This window comes from Salarias fasciatus, chromosome 2, assembly GCF_902148845.1.
Source record: "Salarias fasciatus chromosome 2, fSalaFa1.1, whole genome shotgun sequence".
In the NCBI taxonomy this organism is placed as follows: Eukaryota; Metazoa; Chordata; class Actinopteri; order Blenniiformes; family Blenniidae; genus Salarias; species Salarias fasciatus.
Window position 1 is genome coordinate 32068926 of NC_043746.1, and position 19320 is coordinate 32088245.

Sequence of the window (19320 nt, forward strand, 5' to 3'; positions counted from 1 at the left end):
CACAAAGCTGCCCTAGGAGCTAGAATGCTGTGGGAAATACGGTGCACTGAGCCCTGTCCTCTAATGTCTGAATGTTATTCCCTTTAGTCCGTTCATTGCTTTTCACCTGTTGTCCCCCCCTTCGAGGGGGAGTCTTCTCCAGTTTCAATTGCTGACGCCTACGAACAAGCTCTGGCCGGACCGGGAGGACACTCCTGTCGGTCCTGCCCGTGGACTGGCTTCGGTTCTACTGCTGGGATCCGTGGTTCTTGTGCTGGACCGTCCAACGGGCTGTCCTCAACATTGTCCTAGGCTTTACTTCTTATTGTCTCATGCTAGCTGTTGCCAAAGCTGTCCGTCCCTGGGAGAGGGATCCCTCCATACTGTGGTTCTCCCCAAGATTTCTTCTTTTCCCACTGGGTTTTTGGAGTTTTTTCTTGCCGGATGTGAAGGTCGAAGGCGGTGGTTGCCTCGTTCTGTCTCGTTACTGTAAATATTGACATTGTACTGAAGACTGGAGGCGTTGTTCATACATCCAGCCACTAAGGGGCAGTGTACACCTGCTCACAGTTAAGGACTGGGGAGTACTGCTCCGTGAAGGAGAAAAAAAGGACATTGAGAAGTCCGACATTCAGGACAAGGTCAAGCTATGCCTTTTTTGGACAATATATGGTTTTTCTGAGAGTTAGTGTGCGTCCAGAGAGAAGTAAGTCACCCTGTTCAGTGCATGTTATTGTATCTCTCTTGTTTGTGGCGAGGATGCTAAAGCTAACGCTATGCATGATTAGCAATGCCAATGAGTGATGATAGAGCATCACAGAAGCTAACAACACATTCTGGTTGATCTTATGATAATGTGTTCATGCTGTGTCGGGCTTTGTTTATCTTTGTTTATCTCTGTGGAGTTGTTTATACATGTATAGCGTTTGGAATGATGGATAAGTGTGGTGGGTCATTAATGATTATTGTTTCTGTTTATTTGTAGAACCACACACATACACACTCACAGAATAGAAATGTACCCTGTCTGTTGAGGACCATTAAAGCTGCATAAAGGGACATACCATGTCAGTGTCATCCTTGGATTAAGTCTTGGGGGAACACAAACGCGTTCTGATCGACGCGCGCTCTGCGATTGCAGATAAGGAACCCAGTCACAATATTGAGCCTCCACTACATATGGTCCTTCGAGCCGGATTGGTAGTTACAGAGTGATAATGGCTCATGTTCCCCCAAGTGAAGATGCACGTCCACGTCGAGAGACGCGTCCACCGATATGGATGGAGGACTATGACGGATATGCCCTGTCCAATGCTGTAGGCTACTCGGCACGCCCCACTGCTGCTACTGAGGAGATGGACCGGAACAGGACCAGAGAGGGATACGTCGAGATGACACCCCTCACCCAGCGCCGACTACCACATACTCGTTACCCTACTGAGTTAATTGGGACCTCCCCCAGTCACATTGGAGCTGCAGCACCAGCGTATATGAGTACACCACAGCCACATCAGGGCCCTCAGGTGATAGAGGTGTTACAGCAAATACAGGAGAACAGGAGGTTGCATTTGATGGTGAGAGATATGAGACGCCAGATGGACAGGGGTGGTGCGCCTCCCCCCAGTCTACAGCCGGCACAGCTGGATCATTGGCCAGAGGCTCGCCACCCAGCGAGGGAGGAGAGCACCAGGCTCCCACAACCACCCATGCCATTGCATCCACCACCTATGACACGCCATCCACCACCAGTCGATTGGGACAGCATGCCATTGCATCCACCGCCGCCTCCACCGAGAGAGTCATACCGTTTGCCTGCACCTCAAGACAGGCATGCAGCGGATGATGACTGGCCCCTGCCTCCCCCACCAGTGGCCTTACCTGATGACGATGAGCCGCCAAGGGTCCAGCCTAGACAACTGGGACGACCTGCTGATATTGTGGAAGATCTGAGAGAGCGCCTGCAACAGCTGGAAGCGCGACTGTCACCAGCCCCATCTGTGTGGTCAGGCTCACAGTATGACAGTGTGTTGCCATCTGTCACACCCCCCCAACCCCAACCACGGCTAACATCAGTAGCGCCACTGAATAGCACTGAACGGACGTACAAAGGTCCAACACCATCCATCCCCAAGTTCACACGGGGTGATCCAAGAGAGTTTTCCAGACTGAAACTTGCACTCGACAACATCCTTCCCTCTGACACCACGGAGATGTTCAAATACCAAGTGCTCTGTGACCACCTCAAGTTTGAGGAAGCTCTCCTAATCGCTGACTCTTACAGCAACTCCTTATTCCCCTACTCTGACACAATGGCTTCCTTGACCAAACACTATGGTCAGCCTCACCAGCTGTCACTGCAGCGGATTGCAGAACTCATGGAGGAGCCCACTATTCGAGCTGGTGACACCGCCGCCTTCAGGAGATTTGCTCTGAGGGTTCGAGCTCTTGTTGGGATGCTGGAGCAACTAGGGGAAGATGGACGTATTGAGTTGAAGTGTGGATCTCATGTGGCCCGACTCATGAAGAAGCTCCCACAGGATCTCCGCGCCACCTTCCGTCGCCACCTTCACTCATGGAAGGCTGGGATCCCGTCATTGATGGACTTTGCAGAGTGGCTCGATTATGAGCTGGAGATCCAAGAAGACGGTGATCGGTTTGACAGGATAGAGGATGTCCAAAGAGGGAGAACCGGACCGAAGAAGGAATCTGAGCGGGATAAGAGACCTCCTAAGAGAACAATGAACGTGCTGCATGGCTCTTCCCAGAATGCGACCTCTCAACCAGGTCAGGCTGAGGTTTCAGACCCTCATGTGACTGTCGACAAATCGAAGGCGTACTGCCCCTACTGCAGTAATACTCAGCACTTTCTGGATCAGTGCTTGAACTTCAGACAGTTAACTAAGGAGCAGAAGATGACCTGGGTCAAGTCCAACAATCGGTGCTGGCGCTGTGGACGGCACCATCAGGCAGCCCAGTGTAAGCTGAGGGTCCCATGCAAGTTGTGCAAAGGGAAGCACCTCGAGGCCCTGCATGAGGTGAACCTCCGGCCTGGCAGGAATGAGCACAGTGCAGGGAGCCAGACGGGTGTGGAGCTGAAACCCACAACCGATGTTTTGTACCTAGACCGACGTGCTGGGTGCAATCAGGTCCTGTTGAAGGTCAGCAAGGTGCTGCTGCACAACGGCAACCACACTCTTGAGACATACGCCATCCTCGACGATGGCTCAGAGAGAACAATCCTCCTCCAGGAAGCTGTTCAGAGGCTGCACCTTCAGGAGACTCCAGAAAGCTTGACCCTGCGGACGGTTCGGAAGGATGTGAGAACCATACATGGCTCGTCTGTGACGTTCAAGATATCTCCATTTGATCAGCCAACAAAGACATTCACGATTGAGAGAGCTTTCACCGCAGGTGGGCTTGGGCTGGCCGAGCACTCCTACCCAATTGAAGGGCTGCAGCGCAAATACAAACATCTCAAGTCGCTCCCCCTGAAGCCGTTCACAGACGTCCACCCACTCGTCCTGATAGGCTCAGATTGTCCGCACTTGGTGACCCCCACCGAACCCGTTCGTCTAGGCCCGCCGGGGGGCCCAGCAGCGGTGAAGACCAGGCTTGGCTGGACACTGCAAGGGCCAGTTAAGTTCCTCAAACAGTGTAACCGCCCACAGCAGTGTCTGTTCCTGTCCGGCACCTCTCCTGCTGCCGACCTCTTCAGTCAAGTGGAGAAGCTCTGGCAACTCGACACCCTGCCATACAGGAATGAGAAGTTAGCAACCAGGTCAAGGAGAGACCAAGAAGCCATGAGCCTTCTGGAGGCAAAGACAAGAAGAGTGGAAGTGGACGGAGTCCTCCGGTATGCCACGCCACTGTTACGGGTGAGTAACATGCCTACACTCACAGTTCAGCCTGAAGCCGTACTTCCCAGCCTCCGGAGTACAGAGAAGCGTCTGGTTAAAGACCCATCAAAGGCAGAAGCATACCAGGCCGAGATTGTAAAGTTGAGGGAGGCAGGCTACGCATCCAAGATTAGCTCAGAACAGGTGAAGTCGTCCAAGGAGTCATGGTTTATCCCACATCACCTGGTGACACACAACGGCAAGAACCGTATTGTTTTCAACTGTTCCTACATGTACAGGGATAAAAACCTCAATGAGCTGCTGATGTCCGGCCCAAACTTGGGTGCTTCTCTCTTGGGTGTCCTGCTGCGTTTCAGGGAACATTCTGTTGCTGTCAGCAGCGACATTAAAGGGATGTTTCACCAGGTGAGGTTGCTGCCCGAAGATCGCCCGCTGCTGCGCTTTCTCTGGCGAGACCTGGAGAGAGATTCTCAGCCTGGCGTATACGAATGGCAGGTCTTGCCATTCGGGACCACCTGCTCTCCATGCTGCGCCATATACGCTCTCCAGAGGCATGTACATGACCACACCTTCCCAGGAGACGTAGTGCGCCGGTCCATCGAGGATCACTTCTATGTGGATAACTGGTTGCAGAGCTTTCCATCACCAGATGTGGCCAAAGACACCGCAGAGAAGCTGAGAGTGTTGTTGCTGGAGGGAGGATTCGAGCTGCGACAATGGGCCAGCAGCGCATCAGAGGTCATCAGCCATCTCCCCAAGGATATCAGGTCAGAGAGCAGCGAACAGTTGTTGAACCACACAGATATGGACCCACAAGAACCCGCTTTGGGGCTGCGTTGGCTGTGTCACTCGGACACATTGCGATACAAGTCACGGCTGATAGAGCATGCTCCCACCACCATGAGGAACATTTACAGGGTATTGGCGAGTCAATACGACCCCATTGGGTTCCTCACGCCCTACACCACGAGGGCCAAAGTGCTTGTGCAACAGTTGTGGAACAAGAAACGAGAGTGGGATGATCCTCTGCTGCCAGGGGAGCTGCTCACAGCGTGGCAAGACTGGGAGAATGAGTTACCCCACCTTGACAACATCAGATTGCCTCGCTGCTATGTCACTCCGGGCATGGACCACGCAGCCAGTCATCGAGAGATTCACATCTTCTGCGACGCATCTCAGCGTGCTTATGGCAGTGTGGCATACCTACGCACCGAAGATGTGGACGGGCATGCAGAGGTGGCTTTCCTGACAGCTCGGTCCAGAGTTGCCCCAAAGCGCCAGCTCTCCGTGCCACGCTTGGAGCTGTGTGCCGCGCTCACCGGAGCCCAGCTGGCAGACGTGCTAGCTCGAGAGCTGACATTAAAGATCTCCAGAGTGGTTATGTGGACAGATTCCACCACCGTTCTTGCATGGATACAGTCAGACTCTTGTCGGTTTAAAGTGTTTGTGGGAACTCGCATTGCAGAGATCCAGGAGCTGACGGGCATCCAAGCTTGGCGCTATGTGGAGACGTCGGAGAATCCAGCGGACGACCTTACTCGCGGGAAAACACTGCAGGAACTTTCTGGTGAGAACCGTTGGAACCATGGGCCCCCATTCTTGCAGTTACCACCTGACCAGTGGCCGGTGCACCCAGTCATAACAACTGCAGATGAGACTGAAGAGCTGCGTAGACCCACAATGTGTCTGGTTAGCACGGTGACCAGCACCAACCCTGCCTTACCCGACGCTCAGCAGTTCAGCACCTTCAATGACCTGGTGAAGGCGACAGCGGAGCACCTTCATGGGGCGGCTGGTAATGCTCAAGGGACTCCAACAGCTGAGGATTTCAAGGAGGCAGAACTCCGTATCCTGCAGTCCGCTCAGAGAGACAGTTTCCCAGAGGAAGTTCAGTGTCTGGCAGCAGAGAAACAAGTCCCGTCCTCCAGCTGTCTGATTACACTGGCTCCAGAATATGAAGTGTCATCCCAGCTGATTCGAGTAGGAGGTCGACTGCGGCGTTGTCAGGATCTAGAGGATGATGTAATCCATCCGGTGGTTCTTGATCCAAGGCACAACGTGACCAAGCTGCTCATTCGACAGGCCGATCAGGATTTGAAACACCCCGGTGCAGAGCGACTCTTTGCAGAGTTACGGAGGAAATTCTGGATTCTTCGTGGCCGTGAGGCCATAAGAAAGGAGCAGCGCTCATGCCCTGAGTGTCAGAGATGGAGGGCTCAACCAATCAACCCCAAGATGGCGGACCTGCCCCCTGCGAGGCTCAGGCTGCGGCAACCAGCTTTCTACTCGACGGGGATTGACTGTTTTGGTCCGATGCAGGTCAAAGTTGGCCGACGAAATGAGAAACGATGGGGCTTGCTCTTTAAATGTCTCACGACGAGAGCAGTCCACATCGAGGTGCTGTCCAGCCTCAGTGCAGACTCATTCCTGATGGCCTTGAGAAGGTTCATAGCACGTCGGGGAAAGCCAGCAGAGTTGCTCTCAGACCAGGGCACCAATTTCAGAGGTGGGGATAGAGAGTTACAGGAAGCTTTTCAGGCCCTTCATCCCTCTCTCCAAACCCAGCTAGCTGAGAAGCAGATCAAGTTCTGTTTTAACCCTCCTAGCGCCCCCCACTTTGGAGGCTCCTGGGAGCGGGAGATCAGGTCCATAAAGGCTGCCCTGACAGCTACCTTGGGCTCCCAAGTTGTCAGCGGGGAAGTGCTAACCACCGTTCTGACTGAGATCGAGGGCATCCTCAATTCCAAGCCTCTTGGCTATGTATCATCGGATGTCGCGGACCCAGACCCAGTCACCCCCCAGCTGCTGCTGATGGGGCGGCTGGATCCGTCGTTGCCACAGACAGTCTATCATGACACAGAACTGCTCAGCCGGCGCCAGTGGAGAGCCTCTCAGGTGCTGTCTGACCGTTTCTGGGCAAGTTTTCTGCGCCATTACCTGCCTACGCTTCAAACGCGGTCCAAGTGGCAGGCAGACACTTCTCCTCTTCAAGTGGACACTGTGGTGATGATCATTGATCCACAACTCCCCAGGGCGTCGTGGCCTGTTGGGAAGATAAGCAAGGTCTTCCTTGGGGCCGATGGCCTGATACGCACTGCAGAAGTTCAAGTCCAGGGCAGAACTTATGTTCGGCCTGTGAGTCGTCTCGTCAGACTCCCAGCAGCTCCAGAAGAGGATGGACAGTGTCAGTCTGGATACTGCAAATTTGCGGAGGCAAATTTGGGGGCGGCTGTACTGAAGACTGGAGGCGTTGTTCATACATCCAGCCACTAAGGGGCAGTGTACACCTGCTCACAGTTAAGGACTGGGGAGTACTGCTCCGTGAAGGAGAAAAAAAGGACATTGAGAAGTCCGACATTCAGGACAAGGTCAAGCTATGCCTTTTTTGGACAATATATAGTTTTTCTGAGAGTTAGTGTGCGTCCAGAGAGAAGTAAGTCACCCTGTTCAGTGCATGTTATTGTATCTCTCTTGTTTGTGGCGAGGATGCTAAAGCTAACGCTATGCATGATTAGCAATGCCAATGAGTGATGATAGAGCATCACAGAAGCTAACAACACATTCTGGTTGATCTTATGATAATGTGTTCATGCTGTGTCGGGCTTTGTTTATCTTTGTTTATCTCTGTGGAGTTGTTTATACATGTATAGCGTTTGGAATGATGGATAAGTGTGGTGGGTCATTAATGATTATTGTTTCTGTTTATTTGTAGAACCACACACATACACACTCACAGAATAGAAATGTACCCTGTCTGTTGAGGACCATTAAAGCTGCATAAAGGGACATACCATGTCAGTGTCATCCTTGGATTAAGTCTTGGGGGAACACAAACGCGTTCTGATCGACGCGCGCTCTGCGATTGCAGATAAGGAACCCAGTCACAATATTGAGCCTCCACTACAGACATATTACCATTATGCTTATTCACTGTTTTTACTTTACCGACCAATGTAACATCTTGAAGCCCTCTGAGGCAACTGTTGTTGTGATACTGGGCTATACAAAAATAAATTGATTGATTGATTGATGCTGAAAAAGCGTTTGATAGGGTGGCATGGATCTTTCTCTTTAAAACACTTGAAGTTTTCACAAACTGATGACTACAGATTACAACGTGGCACAAGGCAGGGATGCCCTCTCTCTCCGCTCCTCTTTGCCATTGAAATCGCTTTAAGACAGAACTCTGATATCAGGGGGATCATCAAGCAGGCATGGAGCATCAGGCCTCGCTTTATGCGGACGACATATTATTTATTTCGGACCCTCCTTCAAGCATTCCTAAATTATTGACCTTACTTGATGCCTTTGGAAAGTTATCTGGTTATAAGATTAATCTTCAAAAAAGTGAGCTGATGCCCATTAATTCCAATGAGTCATATTTTTGGTTAACCCCATTCAAAATTAGTCCTAAAAAATTCAGATATTTAGGCACATAGGTAACCCGCAGTCATAAAGATTTATATAAGGCAAACTCTCAACCTGGTCTCAAACAAGACTTAGATCGCTGGGATGCCTTTCACCTGTCTTTAGGGGGCAGGATTAATACAACTGAAATGAGTGTACTTCCTAAATTCATTTACCTGTTCCAATGTCTCCCCATATTTTTAACCAAGTCTTTTTTTCCCCCAATCTCTACAGCCAGATATCAACCTTTATATTTAACAATAAACATCACTGGATAAGTACAAACATATTGCAGCTGCCTTGTGAAATGGCGCACCTGCTACTTGCTGCACCTGTGACAAAAAAAAAATCACGTTTAATCCATCAATAATGGACGAAGCCTTTGGTACCTGGCAGAAATTTGGGACACAGTCATTTTATGATCTTTATATAGAGAATATATTTGCCACCGTGGAACAGTTATCACAGAAATACAGTATTCATAAATCCCAGTTTTTCAGGTAGTAGGAAGTCTAACTCTGAATGTTTTCCAGCACGCCTTCATGTCTCTCTTTTGGATTCAATTTTAAATGTAAAACCTCTACTAAGCAAACAATGATTAAAATCTATGAGCTGCTCAGTTCATGTCAAGCAGTCGGCTTAAAATCACTTCAGAACAAATGGGCTTGTCAAACAGACTTGTCTGAACCTCTTTCAGAGAATTCACTCCTCATCAGTATGCCTCAGACACAGAGTAATCCAGTTCTAAATCTTGTTCTAAAACCAAAAAAAAAGTTCTTGAGGATCGTCTGAAGAACGAACACACACACACACACACACACACACACACACACACACACACACACACACACACACACACACACACACACACACACACACACACACACACACACACACACACACACACACACACCCAGTCTTGTATTTCTATCCTTGTGGGGACCGTCCATTGACTCCCATTCATGTCTAGCCCCTAACCCTGACCCTTACCCTAACCCTAACCCACACCACAACAAAGCCTAACCCTAAAGAAATGTTTTTGCACTTTTACTTTTTTCAGTAACAACAACATGGTCAAGAAAACACTGTTTCTCCTACTTAGGACCGGAAAAAGGTCCCCACAAGGCACGTCGTTTCACGTTTTGCTATCCTTGTGGGGACAATTGGCCCCAACAAGGATAGAAATACGAGAACACACACACACACACACACACACACACACACACACACACACACACACACACACACACACACACACACACACACACACACACACACACACACACACACACACACACACACACACACACACACACACACACACACACACACACACACACACGTGTAAGTGTATATGCATGCATCCTTATTTAGTTATATATTTGTATGTATGAATATGCATGTGCATAGGATGGAGATCTCCCATGAGCCAGATTCATGTGTTCATTCAGACTTCTCCATACCTGTTCTGTGTAACTTGACTTGAGGTTGAAGGGTGATTTCCAGCAGTCTGTTCTGACGGGCAATATCCTTCTCGTACTGGACAATAGTTTGCTCAAACATGGTGAAGATTTCCACAGCAGCAGCAGTCAGTCTCTGGGTGGTCAAGTCTCTCACAGAGTCCAGGGAATCGTCTCTTTCACCATCAGTAACAGTCACCTCAATGACATCCTCCTCCTGCTTAATGTGTGGAGCTTCATGTTCCTCCTGCTCCAGAATGGAGCTCGTCTTGTGGCGACCGATGTGTTGCTGTGGACTCTCTGGAGGGAAACAAGACAAATGAGTGTGATGGATGTGAGTAGTTTATAGTGATAGATGGATGAGACAAGACAGGATACATTTATCAAATAATAACAGGATGAAACATCTGCAGGAGCTTTTTAAGACCACATCAACAACAACAAAATTATTGGTGCTAACCTTCGATCTTTGGATGGAATACATTTCTCCTTCAAGTAAATAAGCCTGTGCCTTACTTTAGGCCACCACACACTACAGGATAATCGGGCCGAATTTTGTCCCGACCGAATTTGCTCCTCCCAATCGAATCGGATTGTTGGGAGTATGCAAATGAGTTTGGGCCCGATCTTTGTGTAGTGTGCAGTGTGTTCCGAGAGATTTTTTCCGGTTGGAGCCTCTCGGGAGGCGTCAGAAAGGGAGATCGTAGATAATGAACATGTTTAATATTTCCTATCGCAAATCCTGTGGTGTGTGGTGCTCTGAGAGGCGCCGATCAGCTGAGAGCTGACCTGTCCACACCCTCGAAATAAAGCTCCCTGACTGGCTGAATCCACTCACAGCTGCCAGAGCTGGATGAATATATGTCTGTGAAATATATTCACTATATGACAGTGAAACAGAAAAGCCAGAGCTTCTAAACTCAGCTGTGCAAAAAGTGATGGTTAATCCTGTCGCTCCTGGATGAACCGTATTTCCTCCATTCAGACCCAAACTCCGATCTAATATCTGCATCTCCGCCAATCCTGCAATAATCCCAATGTTTTAATTAATCTCCGTTATTAACCATCACAGAAGAATGGGGAAGAAAAATACTAAATCATGAAAGAAAAAAAAAACTTTCCTCTCACTCCGTGCCTTCAGAGAGAGAGCGATATATAATGAAACTGACCTAATGAAAGCTCAACGTGTTTTTATTCTGGTGTAAACTATCAAATCTGTGGACATAAAGAATGATTTAAGATATTTGGTGATTTAAAAAAGTAGCTTTTATTTGACACGGTCTGCTAATAACTTTATTCTACTGCTGCACTCGAGACTCAAAAGTAAAAAAAAAAAAAAAAAAAAAACCCACACAAACAGATTATTAAGCTGAATTATTATTAGATGTGGAGGGTAAATTATAATAAAATGATCTGAAACTATGTTTCCCTCTTCTGTACTGGAACATTTAAATTTTCTGACAAGGTGCTGACAGTCCGTGCTCCGTGCGCACTGGGGGGGGGGGGGGGGGGGGGGGGGGTCTGCACTGAAGGAGCGATACCGATGTGAATGAATGAACTGAGGGAACGAATGAGTTCTCCGCTTATTATTGAAAGTGGAGATGAATGTAAAAACAGCAATGAAGGGAAACAGCACAAAGTCACGCTGGACGACGCGAGATTTGGAGGAGAGAGGAGCCGATTCTCGGCTGAAGAATCTGCTGGTGTGTGTTCTGCTCCAGAGCGACACACACACTAGAAGATCAGGAGAGGAAGATCGGGTGCGATCTGTCCTCTGTTGTCTTGTAGTGTGTGGTGTCTGAATCGGGGAAGATTGAAAAAGTCCTGTAGTGTGTGGCGGCCTTTCGGTGTTTGAGGAGGAAGTATTCAGAATCATCTCCAAGTTTAAAATATCCTTCTCCACATTTGATCCCCTGGTGGGGGTCAACAACAAGGACAGTATTGATCAAAAATCAAACAAGAAAGCCACACTGCAAAAACTCCTAATCTGAGTAACTTTTTTCAACTTGTTTTGAGTGAAAATGTCTCATTTTACTTGATTTAAGATAAATTTACTTAAATATTATATTTGATCAAGATAAAAAAAGACTTGATTTAAGAGAAAATTCTCTGAAATCAATAACATTTTTACTTCTTCTATTGGCAGATTTTATTTGTTAAATTAAGACATTTTTACTCTGAAATTAGTAAGGGGGTGCTTTGGGAGCAGAGGGTCCGGGGCCCCATGTTAAAGGCCGTCCGGTCTCTGTATGACTGGAGTAGGAGTCTGGTCCGCACTGCCGGCAGTAAGTCGGACCTGTTCCCGGTGCATGTTGGACTCCGGCAGGGCTGCCTATAATCTTTAAGGACAGAATTTCTAGGCACAGCCAGGGGCCGGAGGGGGCCCGGTTCGGTAGCCACAGGATTTCATCTCTGCTTTTTGCAGAAGATGTCCTATTGGTTTCAGCAAACCTGGACATACAGTGTGCACTGGGGCGGTTTGCAGCCAAGTGTGAAGCAACAGGGATGAGGATCAGCACCTCCAAGTCCAAGGCCATGGTCCTCGACCGGAAGAAGGTGGTCTGCGAGGCCCTGGCTCAAGTGGAGGAGTTTAAGCATCTCAGGGTCTTGTTCATGAGTGGGGGACGGGTGGAGTGTGAGATCGACAGGTGGATCGGTGCAGCGGCTGCAGTGATGCAGTCGTATCGGTCTGTTGTGGTGAAGAAGGAGCTGAGCCGAAAGGCGAAGCTCTCGATTTACCGGTCAATCTACGTCCCCACCCTCACCTATGGTCATGGAGCTTTGGGCCATGACTGAAAAGACAAGATCCTGAATATAAGTGGCTGAAATGAGCTTCCTCCGTAGGGTGGCTGGGTGCTCCCTGAGGGATACGGTGAGGACTCCAGTCACCCTATCAGTTCAGTCACACCTGGAAGGCCTCCACACTGAACACCGCTGGACCTATGCTTCTCTAATCTGGACTAGGTTGTTCTAAAAATGTTAAACATTCATTAAAACACTGTGAAAGTTAAACATCTTTACAATAACCTAGTCCAGATTTGAAAAGTGTAGGGCCTGTGGTTTTTTTAATATAGACCTGGTTCTAAGTGGTCCAGATTTGGAAAACATATTCAAACATGTAGTTTTCCATTTTCACAAATCCCAAAACGGCTTTAAAAATTAAAACCAGTGTTTTAATGAAAGTTTTACATATTTAGAATAACTTCGGTCCTGTGTTTTTCAATGTGGACTTGGTCCAATGCGGTCCTGGTTTGGAAAATACAGTATTTTTTTCCATTTTCACAAATCCAAAAAAGGTTTTACAAATCAGAAACAGTGTTTTAATGAAAGTGTATCATCTGTAGAATAATGTAGTCCAGACTTTAGCAATGCAGGTCCAGTGGTCTCCGATGAGGACCAGGTCTAATGCGGTCCAGGTGTGGAAAATACAGTCAAATATGAACTTTTTCCATTTTCAGAAATCCAAAGTAGGTTTTACAAATCAGAAACAGCATTTTAATGAAATTTTAACAACTTTGGAATAACCTAGTCCAGATTTATGAAGCGTAGGTCCAGTGCTTTTCTTGATGTGGACACAGGCGTAATTTACGTAGGGCTGGTGGGTTATGAAAACCCACAGGCCCTCTTGTGAAATCCTGTCCCACCACCACACTGCAGACGATTTTTGTGTTTGTTTTTTGTTTGTTTAAATCCGAGGCAGAATGAAAGCAGCAGCTGCTTCTCTCCGGCCAGAGGCGCCGCTACTGGCTAGGGCCCCGAGTTGAAGGGGGTCCCGAGGGACGGCTGACATCAGTTAATTTCAATGACAATGACACTAGACGCTGCAATGACAGCGTGTCGAAAATCCCCCGTATGGGGCCCTTTCCGAGTACTCACAGTTTGGCGGATATCAGTGTCGGGAACGTGCCTAATGCGGCCCCACTACTACCCGGCTTGCATCAAAGCAGGGCCGGTTGCAGGCATAGGCGAACTAGGCGGCCGTCTAGGGCGCAGTGTGGGGGGCGCCGTGGGGGCGCCGTGGCTGTACAGGGGGCGCACCGACGCTCCGTGTTCCGAGTTAGCACTGCTCTGTGCCGCTCCGCCACTCCGTGTGAGCACCGCACCGCTCGGCATCGCCAACACCCCCCCCACCCCCACCCCCCAACTCTCGGCACCGCATGAAAACCCATGTGGAATAAATCCCAGCTACGCCACTGGATGTGGACCTAGTCTTAAGTGGTCCACATTAGGGCTGGGTGATATATTGATATTAAAATTATATCGATATATTTTTAAATGCGATATGGAATTAGACTATATTGTTTATATCGTTATAGTTCAAATTTGCGCTGTGATCCTCGCTCTGCTGCGTTGCAGACCCGGAGCGGAGCTTTCTGCACTGCTCCAGGCCCCGCCCCTCCTCTGTTGTGTTCAGAGGGGGGAGGGGAGAGAGCGACACTCCGGACTCTTCAAAAAGGAGGAAGCAGCAGCGGCTCCAGAGCACTCCAGAGCACACAAAGGAGGAATTGGTCAGTAAAAGAAAAAGCAGTAGCTCAGTAATTTGGAGATGGTTAATTTTTAAAATATCAGACGAGCAACAAAGTCACGTTATATGTCGGGAGTGCTGTGAACAAGTTACAGCCAAGGGTGGAAGCACGACAAATCTTTTTCACCACCTTAAACAGCGGCGCAAACTGCAGTACGGAGTGTGTAAAGCTGTGCGCATTACTGTTTATTAAAGTAGAAAAAGAGTGAGAAAATTTATATTGACTTGATATTCTGTTTATTGTGCAACTGGATGAGACTGTTCAGAAAAGAAATTGCTAAAGGGACAAGAGGAAAAGGTAATCTAAAGCTGATGTTTACATTTGTTTCTTAAACGGAGCACTTTATTTTGTTCCTTCTTTATATATAAATGCTGCTCTTACAAGGTGTTGTTGTATTTTGATCTTTTATAATCTTCATTATTTGCATCTGTGGATTTGTTAGAAAGGAGAAGAAAGCCTGTAATTTTGATTTGATTTCAACAAGTCATTTTGGTTGTGGAATTAAAAAAACAAAAATGCTTATTGTATTTTCATGAATAGATTTATTTCAGAAAAAGATTGGCGTATTTTATTTTATAAGCCATTTTTATTTAAGATATATTTTTATTTAAATGTGTACCTTATAGAGCTTTAATTTCAAAAAGTGCTCCTGTTATACGGTATTTATGTTTACATTTTATTATTTGAACAACAGAGCATTTTCGATGAACCAGGTGAAGAAACCTGTTATTAATTTCATTTTGCCAGCGTTCACTGAAACAGCCGGTTTCAATAAAACTACTTGTGACTTGTCATATTTGGCTTTGACTTTGACTGAACATTTGCTCTCACTTTGCGGAAAAAATATGGGGATATATATCGTATATCGATATTCAGCCTAAATATATCGTGATATGAATTTTGGTCCATATCGCCCAGCCCTAGTCCAGATGCAGAAAACAGTCAAACAAGCACGTTTTCCATTTTCACAAATCAACAAAAGGTTTCACAAATCAGAAACAGTTAAAGTTTGACATCTTTAGAATAATTTAGTCCAGATTTTAGAAGCACAGGTCCAGCAGTTTTTGATTTGGAAATGGTTCAAAATGGTCCAAATGTGAAAAACACAGTCATGTGCTGGATTTTCCATTTTCACAAATCAGAAACGGTGCTTTAATAAATTCTTAACATCAAAGTGCACCAAAGTTTTCTGTGATGTTCGTCAGAGCAATTTTTCCATTTCACATGGAGGTGAATATGATGTAACAGTTGGAGACTCACAAAAAACGTGTGGCTCAGAAGAGCAGTTCCCATTCCATAAATACGTTTCTGCTGAAACCCAAACAACTCGAACACAGATAAAGTGACAGCAGCTGAACTAACGAGAATCTAAGACGATGTACAATCCTCCCGTCCATACAGGTCAGAACAGTGTGGCAGTGAGCGACAATACATCTTATTTGAATATGAGCTTCAGTATTGTTCTATCAGAACAAACACTTTAACAGTGTGGTGTTTGCATTTTATATCTTTTTGTGCCTTCAGTACCACAATGTTTATTTATTTAACATTTTATTTATAGAGGAGTACCCCCTTGAGATGCACCATCTCATTTTCAAGGGGTTCCTCTGAAATAAATGACAATTAACATAAAGAGCATGGCACAAAATGTGGCGAAGCACAGTAAATAACAGGTTAATATCATTTAAAGCGGATCTATTATGCTATTTTTCAGTCACGTCATATCAGTCACAGAAGCCCAAAAACATAGTATATAAGTTTGTTTGCCCCAAATTCATCTTATGTTTGGAGTTTGAGCGGTCTAAAAAGTGGCTCTGAGGAGCCCTCCTCCAAACAGCCTGATTTTCACATCCTTCTGTACGGGATGCACTTGAACGCGTCTGGCCACTATCACCCTGTCCCACACGGGGGGGGGGGGGGGGGGGGGGGGGGGGGGGGGGCTGCGCCCCGCTATGCTCCGTTTTGTCAAAACCCACAGCGTCCGCTTTGCTCCGCTGCGTCTCTGTTCCGCCGGCCGGAGAAGCAGAGCAGCGCAGCGCTATTTAGCATCGACCTCCAAAAGCTGAGCAGTCTGGGCCACACTGGCATCTTTCTCTGTACATCCTTGTAGAGAGGATGACTGGGGTCAAATAAAACGTTATGATTCTCCACTTCCAAAATCAGCGTCTCTTCATCCTGGTTGTTGTGCTTTCAACACGCTGAATTTCGTGTGACAGGATGTTGACATTCGGGCCTTTCAGAATAAAATGCATACATGGTCCTGAATATGTATTTTGTAGAAAACACAAAATTTATGGACAATAGCCTGCAAATGGGCCGTATATGCAGCTGTGTAAACATTCAGAAACGTTCGACTACAGCTTGATTACAGACACAACAGAAGTTTGTCATATAAAACTTGACAGTGTGTTTTAGTTTTTGTTTGCCCGCTTTTTAAAGTGTACATTTTAATCAGCATGGTATGTCTATTCGTGATATATCTGAAAATTAATGTGAGGACAAATACAACGTCTTTAAACAGTTTAAAGTTCTTAATAAAGAAAAAATGATTGATTTTGTATAAAGCTGGAGGTTGTTGGAGTTCTCTTTCTTGTTTGGTGCATCTGAACTGTGGAACTTTATGCGTACGGAGACCTGGACGGACCGGACCGGAGAGAAAAATAGACCTTGGCTCTATTTTGGGCTGACGGAGCGGGGTGGGGCGGGGCGGGGCGGGGCAGGGCGAGGCGGGGCGGGGCGGGGCGGACCCAGACGGAGCCCATCGCAGGCTGTGGAATCAGCAACAGTCATTAAAATAGCAACGTATTTGCTGCAGCGGTCGGACCTGAGCGGAGCGGAGCGCAGCTGAGCGGACCGCACGCAGTGGAATTTAGGGGTGAGGCACGTCTCCTCTAGCCTCGTAAACCAGCCCCGCCCACTCCTCATCCACAATTGGATTTCGGAGCTGGGGTGGGTCTGGGCACAAGCCAACAGAAAGAGAAAGCGGCTCGGCCATGAAACGGCCGAGCCAATCAGCATTGCCGCTTTATGTTTTCAAATTTTTTTGGCGGCTAAACCGGAAGTGACATCATCACCGAGCGTAGCGGAGATTACGGACTTTAACCATCGTCTGAAAGCTGCAATAAGTAAAGTTACAGCCGAAATACCAAGTATTACAACAATCAAGCAAGAGCAAGAGTCTGCGCCTGGTGAGTTTCTAACAGAAAAAGCCGTTTTCACGTGTCTTTGCATGTAAAGAAGCTAGAGCTAAAGAGCTAAAGCTAACTCCTAGAGAAGCTAACGCATTTTGATGACGTATTTGTTTTGAAGCGCTGATTGGCTGAAGTGCGTTGTCAGTCAAAGGAGTAACCAACGGCCCCTGCACGGAGTTTCTATTGGCTTGTCCCCAGACCCCACAGCTACCAAATCCAATAGTGGATGAGGAGTGGGTGGGGCTGGTTTATGAGGCTGCATCTCCTCGACAGTTTCAGCTTAAGTTTCAGTTTCAAAAATGTGGTGTAATTTTCAAATGTTAACGTCTTAATGAGGCTACACAGCAACACATACTACTATAACCACCTATCCGAGGGCCCCTCAAAGGCTGAATCCTCTTTTCCCGGTTGAGGGGGGGGGTTCCCTCTTTCTGACGTCGAGAAGAAGATTTCAGAACTGTGTGTTGGAGTGTATATTTTCTTAAAAGTGGACTGTACAATTGAAGGAGGTGACTAAATTTTTCACTTCTGGGGGCTCATACAGAGGCTCTGGGAGGCAGTATGACTGTAGACACCTTTTTAAAGTGAATTTTGCATAATATGACTCCTTTAAAATGCATTTGGTAGAGGTCTAAGTAGTCTGCTATTCTGAACTCCACGAGTGAGGTGAACTCCTTGGAACATTTTTTTTATTCAGATTGGTGGATTTGATTTGTTGAGGTGAATGGAGCCTTCTTCAGGAGCCACATCTTGTTCTTGAATATGTGGTTCATTATTGTTCAGAACAAACACTTTAATGTGGTGTTTGGAGTTGAGCGAAGGTTTTGTTGTTATCTTACATGAACCTGGGAAAGTTGCATTAAAATGAAATGTATACTTGAGCAGAAAACCGGAACATTTTTTAAAATTAATTATTGAAGACAACCACGACATCTTGGTGTCCCACTCAGATACAGTCTCTGTCCCACATGTGGTAAATTGGGATATGGTCACCCGAGCTCGGAGTCATGAGGCCACGGACTGAAAGACTAACTTCTGGCTGGATTTATATTTGCCAAATCAAACTTACTGTAAAATTGGAAGGACATCAATCAACCTCTTACATAACTTTACAGATATCCAAACACGTGTAAATGTGTCAAAGTGTAGCTGGATCTCGACATTTAATTAAGTGTGAGATGTGTAAAGTCACAAAGCCAGTTCAGCTGGGCGTGCAAACAAAGAGGAGTGATAAAAACCTGGATCCTCCGTTTGCACATGCTGTGATTTATTGGTGCGTTGGAGGGTTTACCTGTTCCGTGGAATTTCACTTGAGGTGTAAAGATGATTTCCAGCAGTCTGTTCTGTCGGTCGAGCTCCTCTTTGTACAGGACGATAGTTTGTTCAAAGATGGTGAAGAATTCTCCAGCAGCAGCAGTTAGTCGCTCGTTGATAAACTTTCTCAAAGTCTGAACTGAAGCCATCGTTGCTGTTAGGAGACGAAATATTTCCTCTGAGAGACACAACAATGCTGCTGCTGTCGGCTCGGGGTCCTGCGCCTACAGATGACTTCACACCACAGAGCCTCCTGTCTTCCTCTTCAAAAGATTTCAGGCAGGCTGTACGCTAGATTAGTGTAATGCTGCCACCTCCTGTTCATTCTTAATGCTGCCGCCTCCTGTTCATTATTCATGCTCAACCTCATTTCGTTGGCAGACACGCCCCCCCAGGCGCCACTAAAAAAGCCTCATCTCAATCCAGCCCAGGTTGAAAACTACAGGCCAGTCTCACTTCTCCCATTCCTGTCGAAAATACTGGAGCGCTCAGTATTTAACCAAGTCTCTGAACACCTGCGGAACAACAACCTACTGGACCCTTTTCAGTCAGGCTTCACATGCGACCACTCCACCGAGACTGCTCT

At 47.2% G+C, this 19320-nt stretch overlaps 1 protein-coding gene across 1 annotated transcript in view; it reads right to left on the reverse strand.

Annotated features, from left to right (window-relative positions):
- LOC115396953 (histone-lysine N-methyltransferase PRDM9-like) overlaps positions 1-18883 on the reverse strand; it is a 35883-nt gene extending 17000 nt beyond the window's left edge. Inside the window, exons 1-2 of the mRNA XM_030103057.1 lie at positions 18712-18883; positions 9707-10003 (exon numbers count right to left, since the gene is read on the reverse strand). Coding sequence (XP_029958917.1) covers positions 9707-10003; positions 18712-18883 — 469 coding nt within the window. The remainder of the gene's footprint in view (positions 1-9706; positions 10004-18711) is intronic.
- Between the last annotated feature and the right edge of the window lie 437 nt (positions 18884-19320).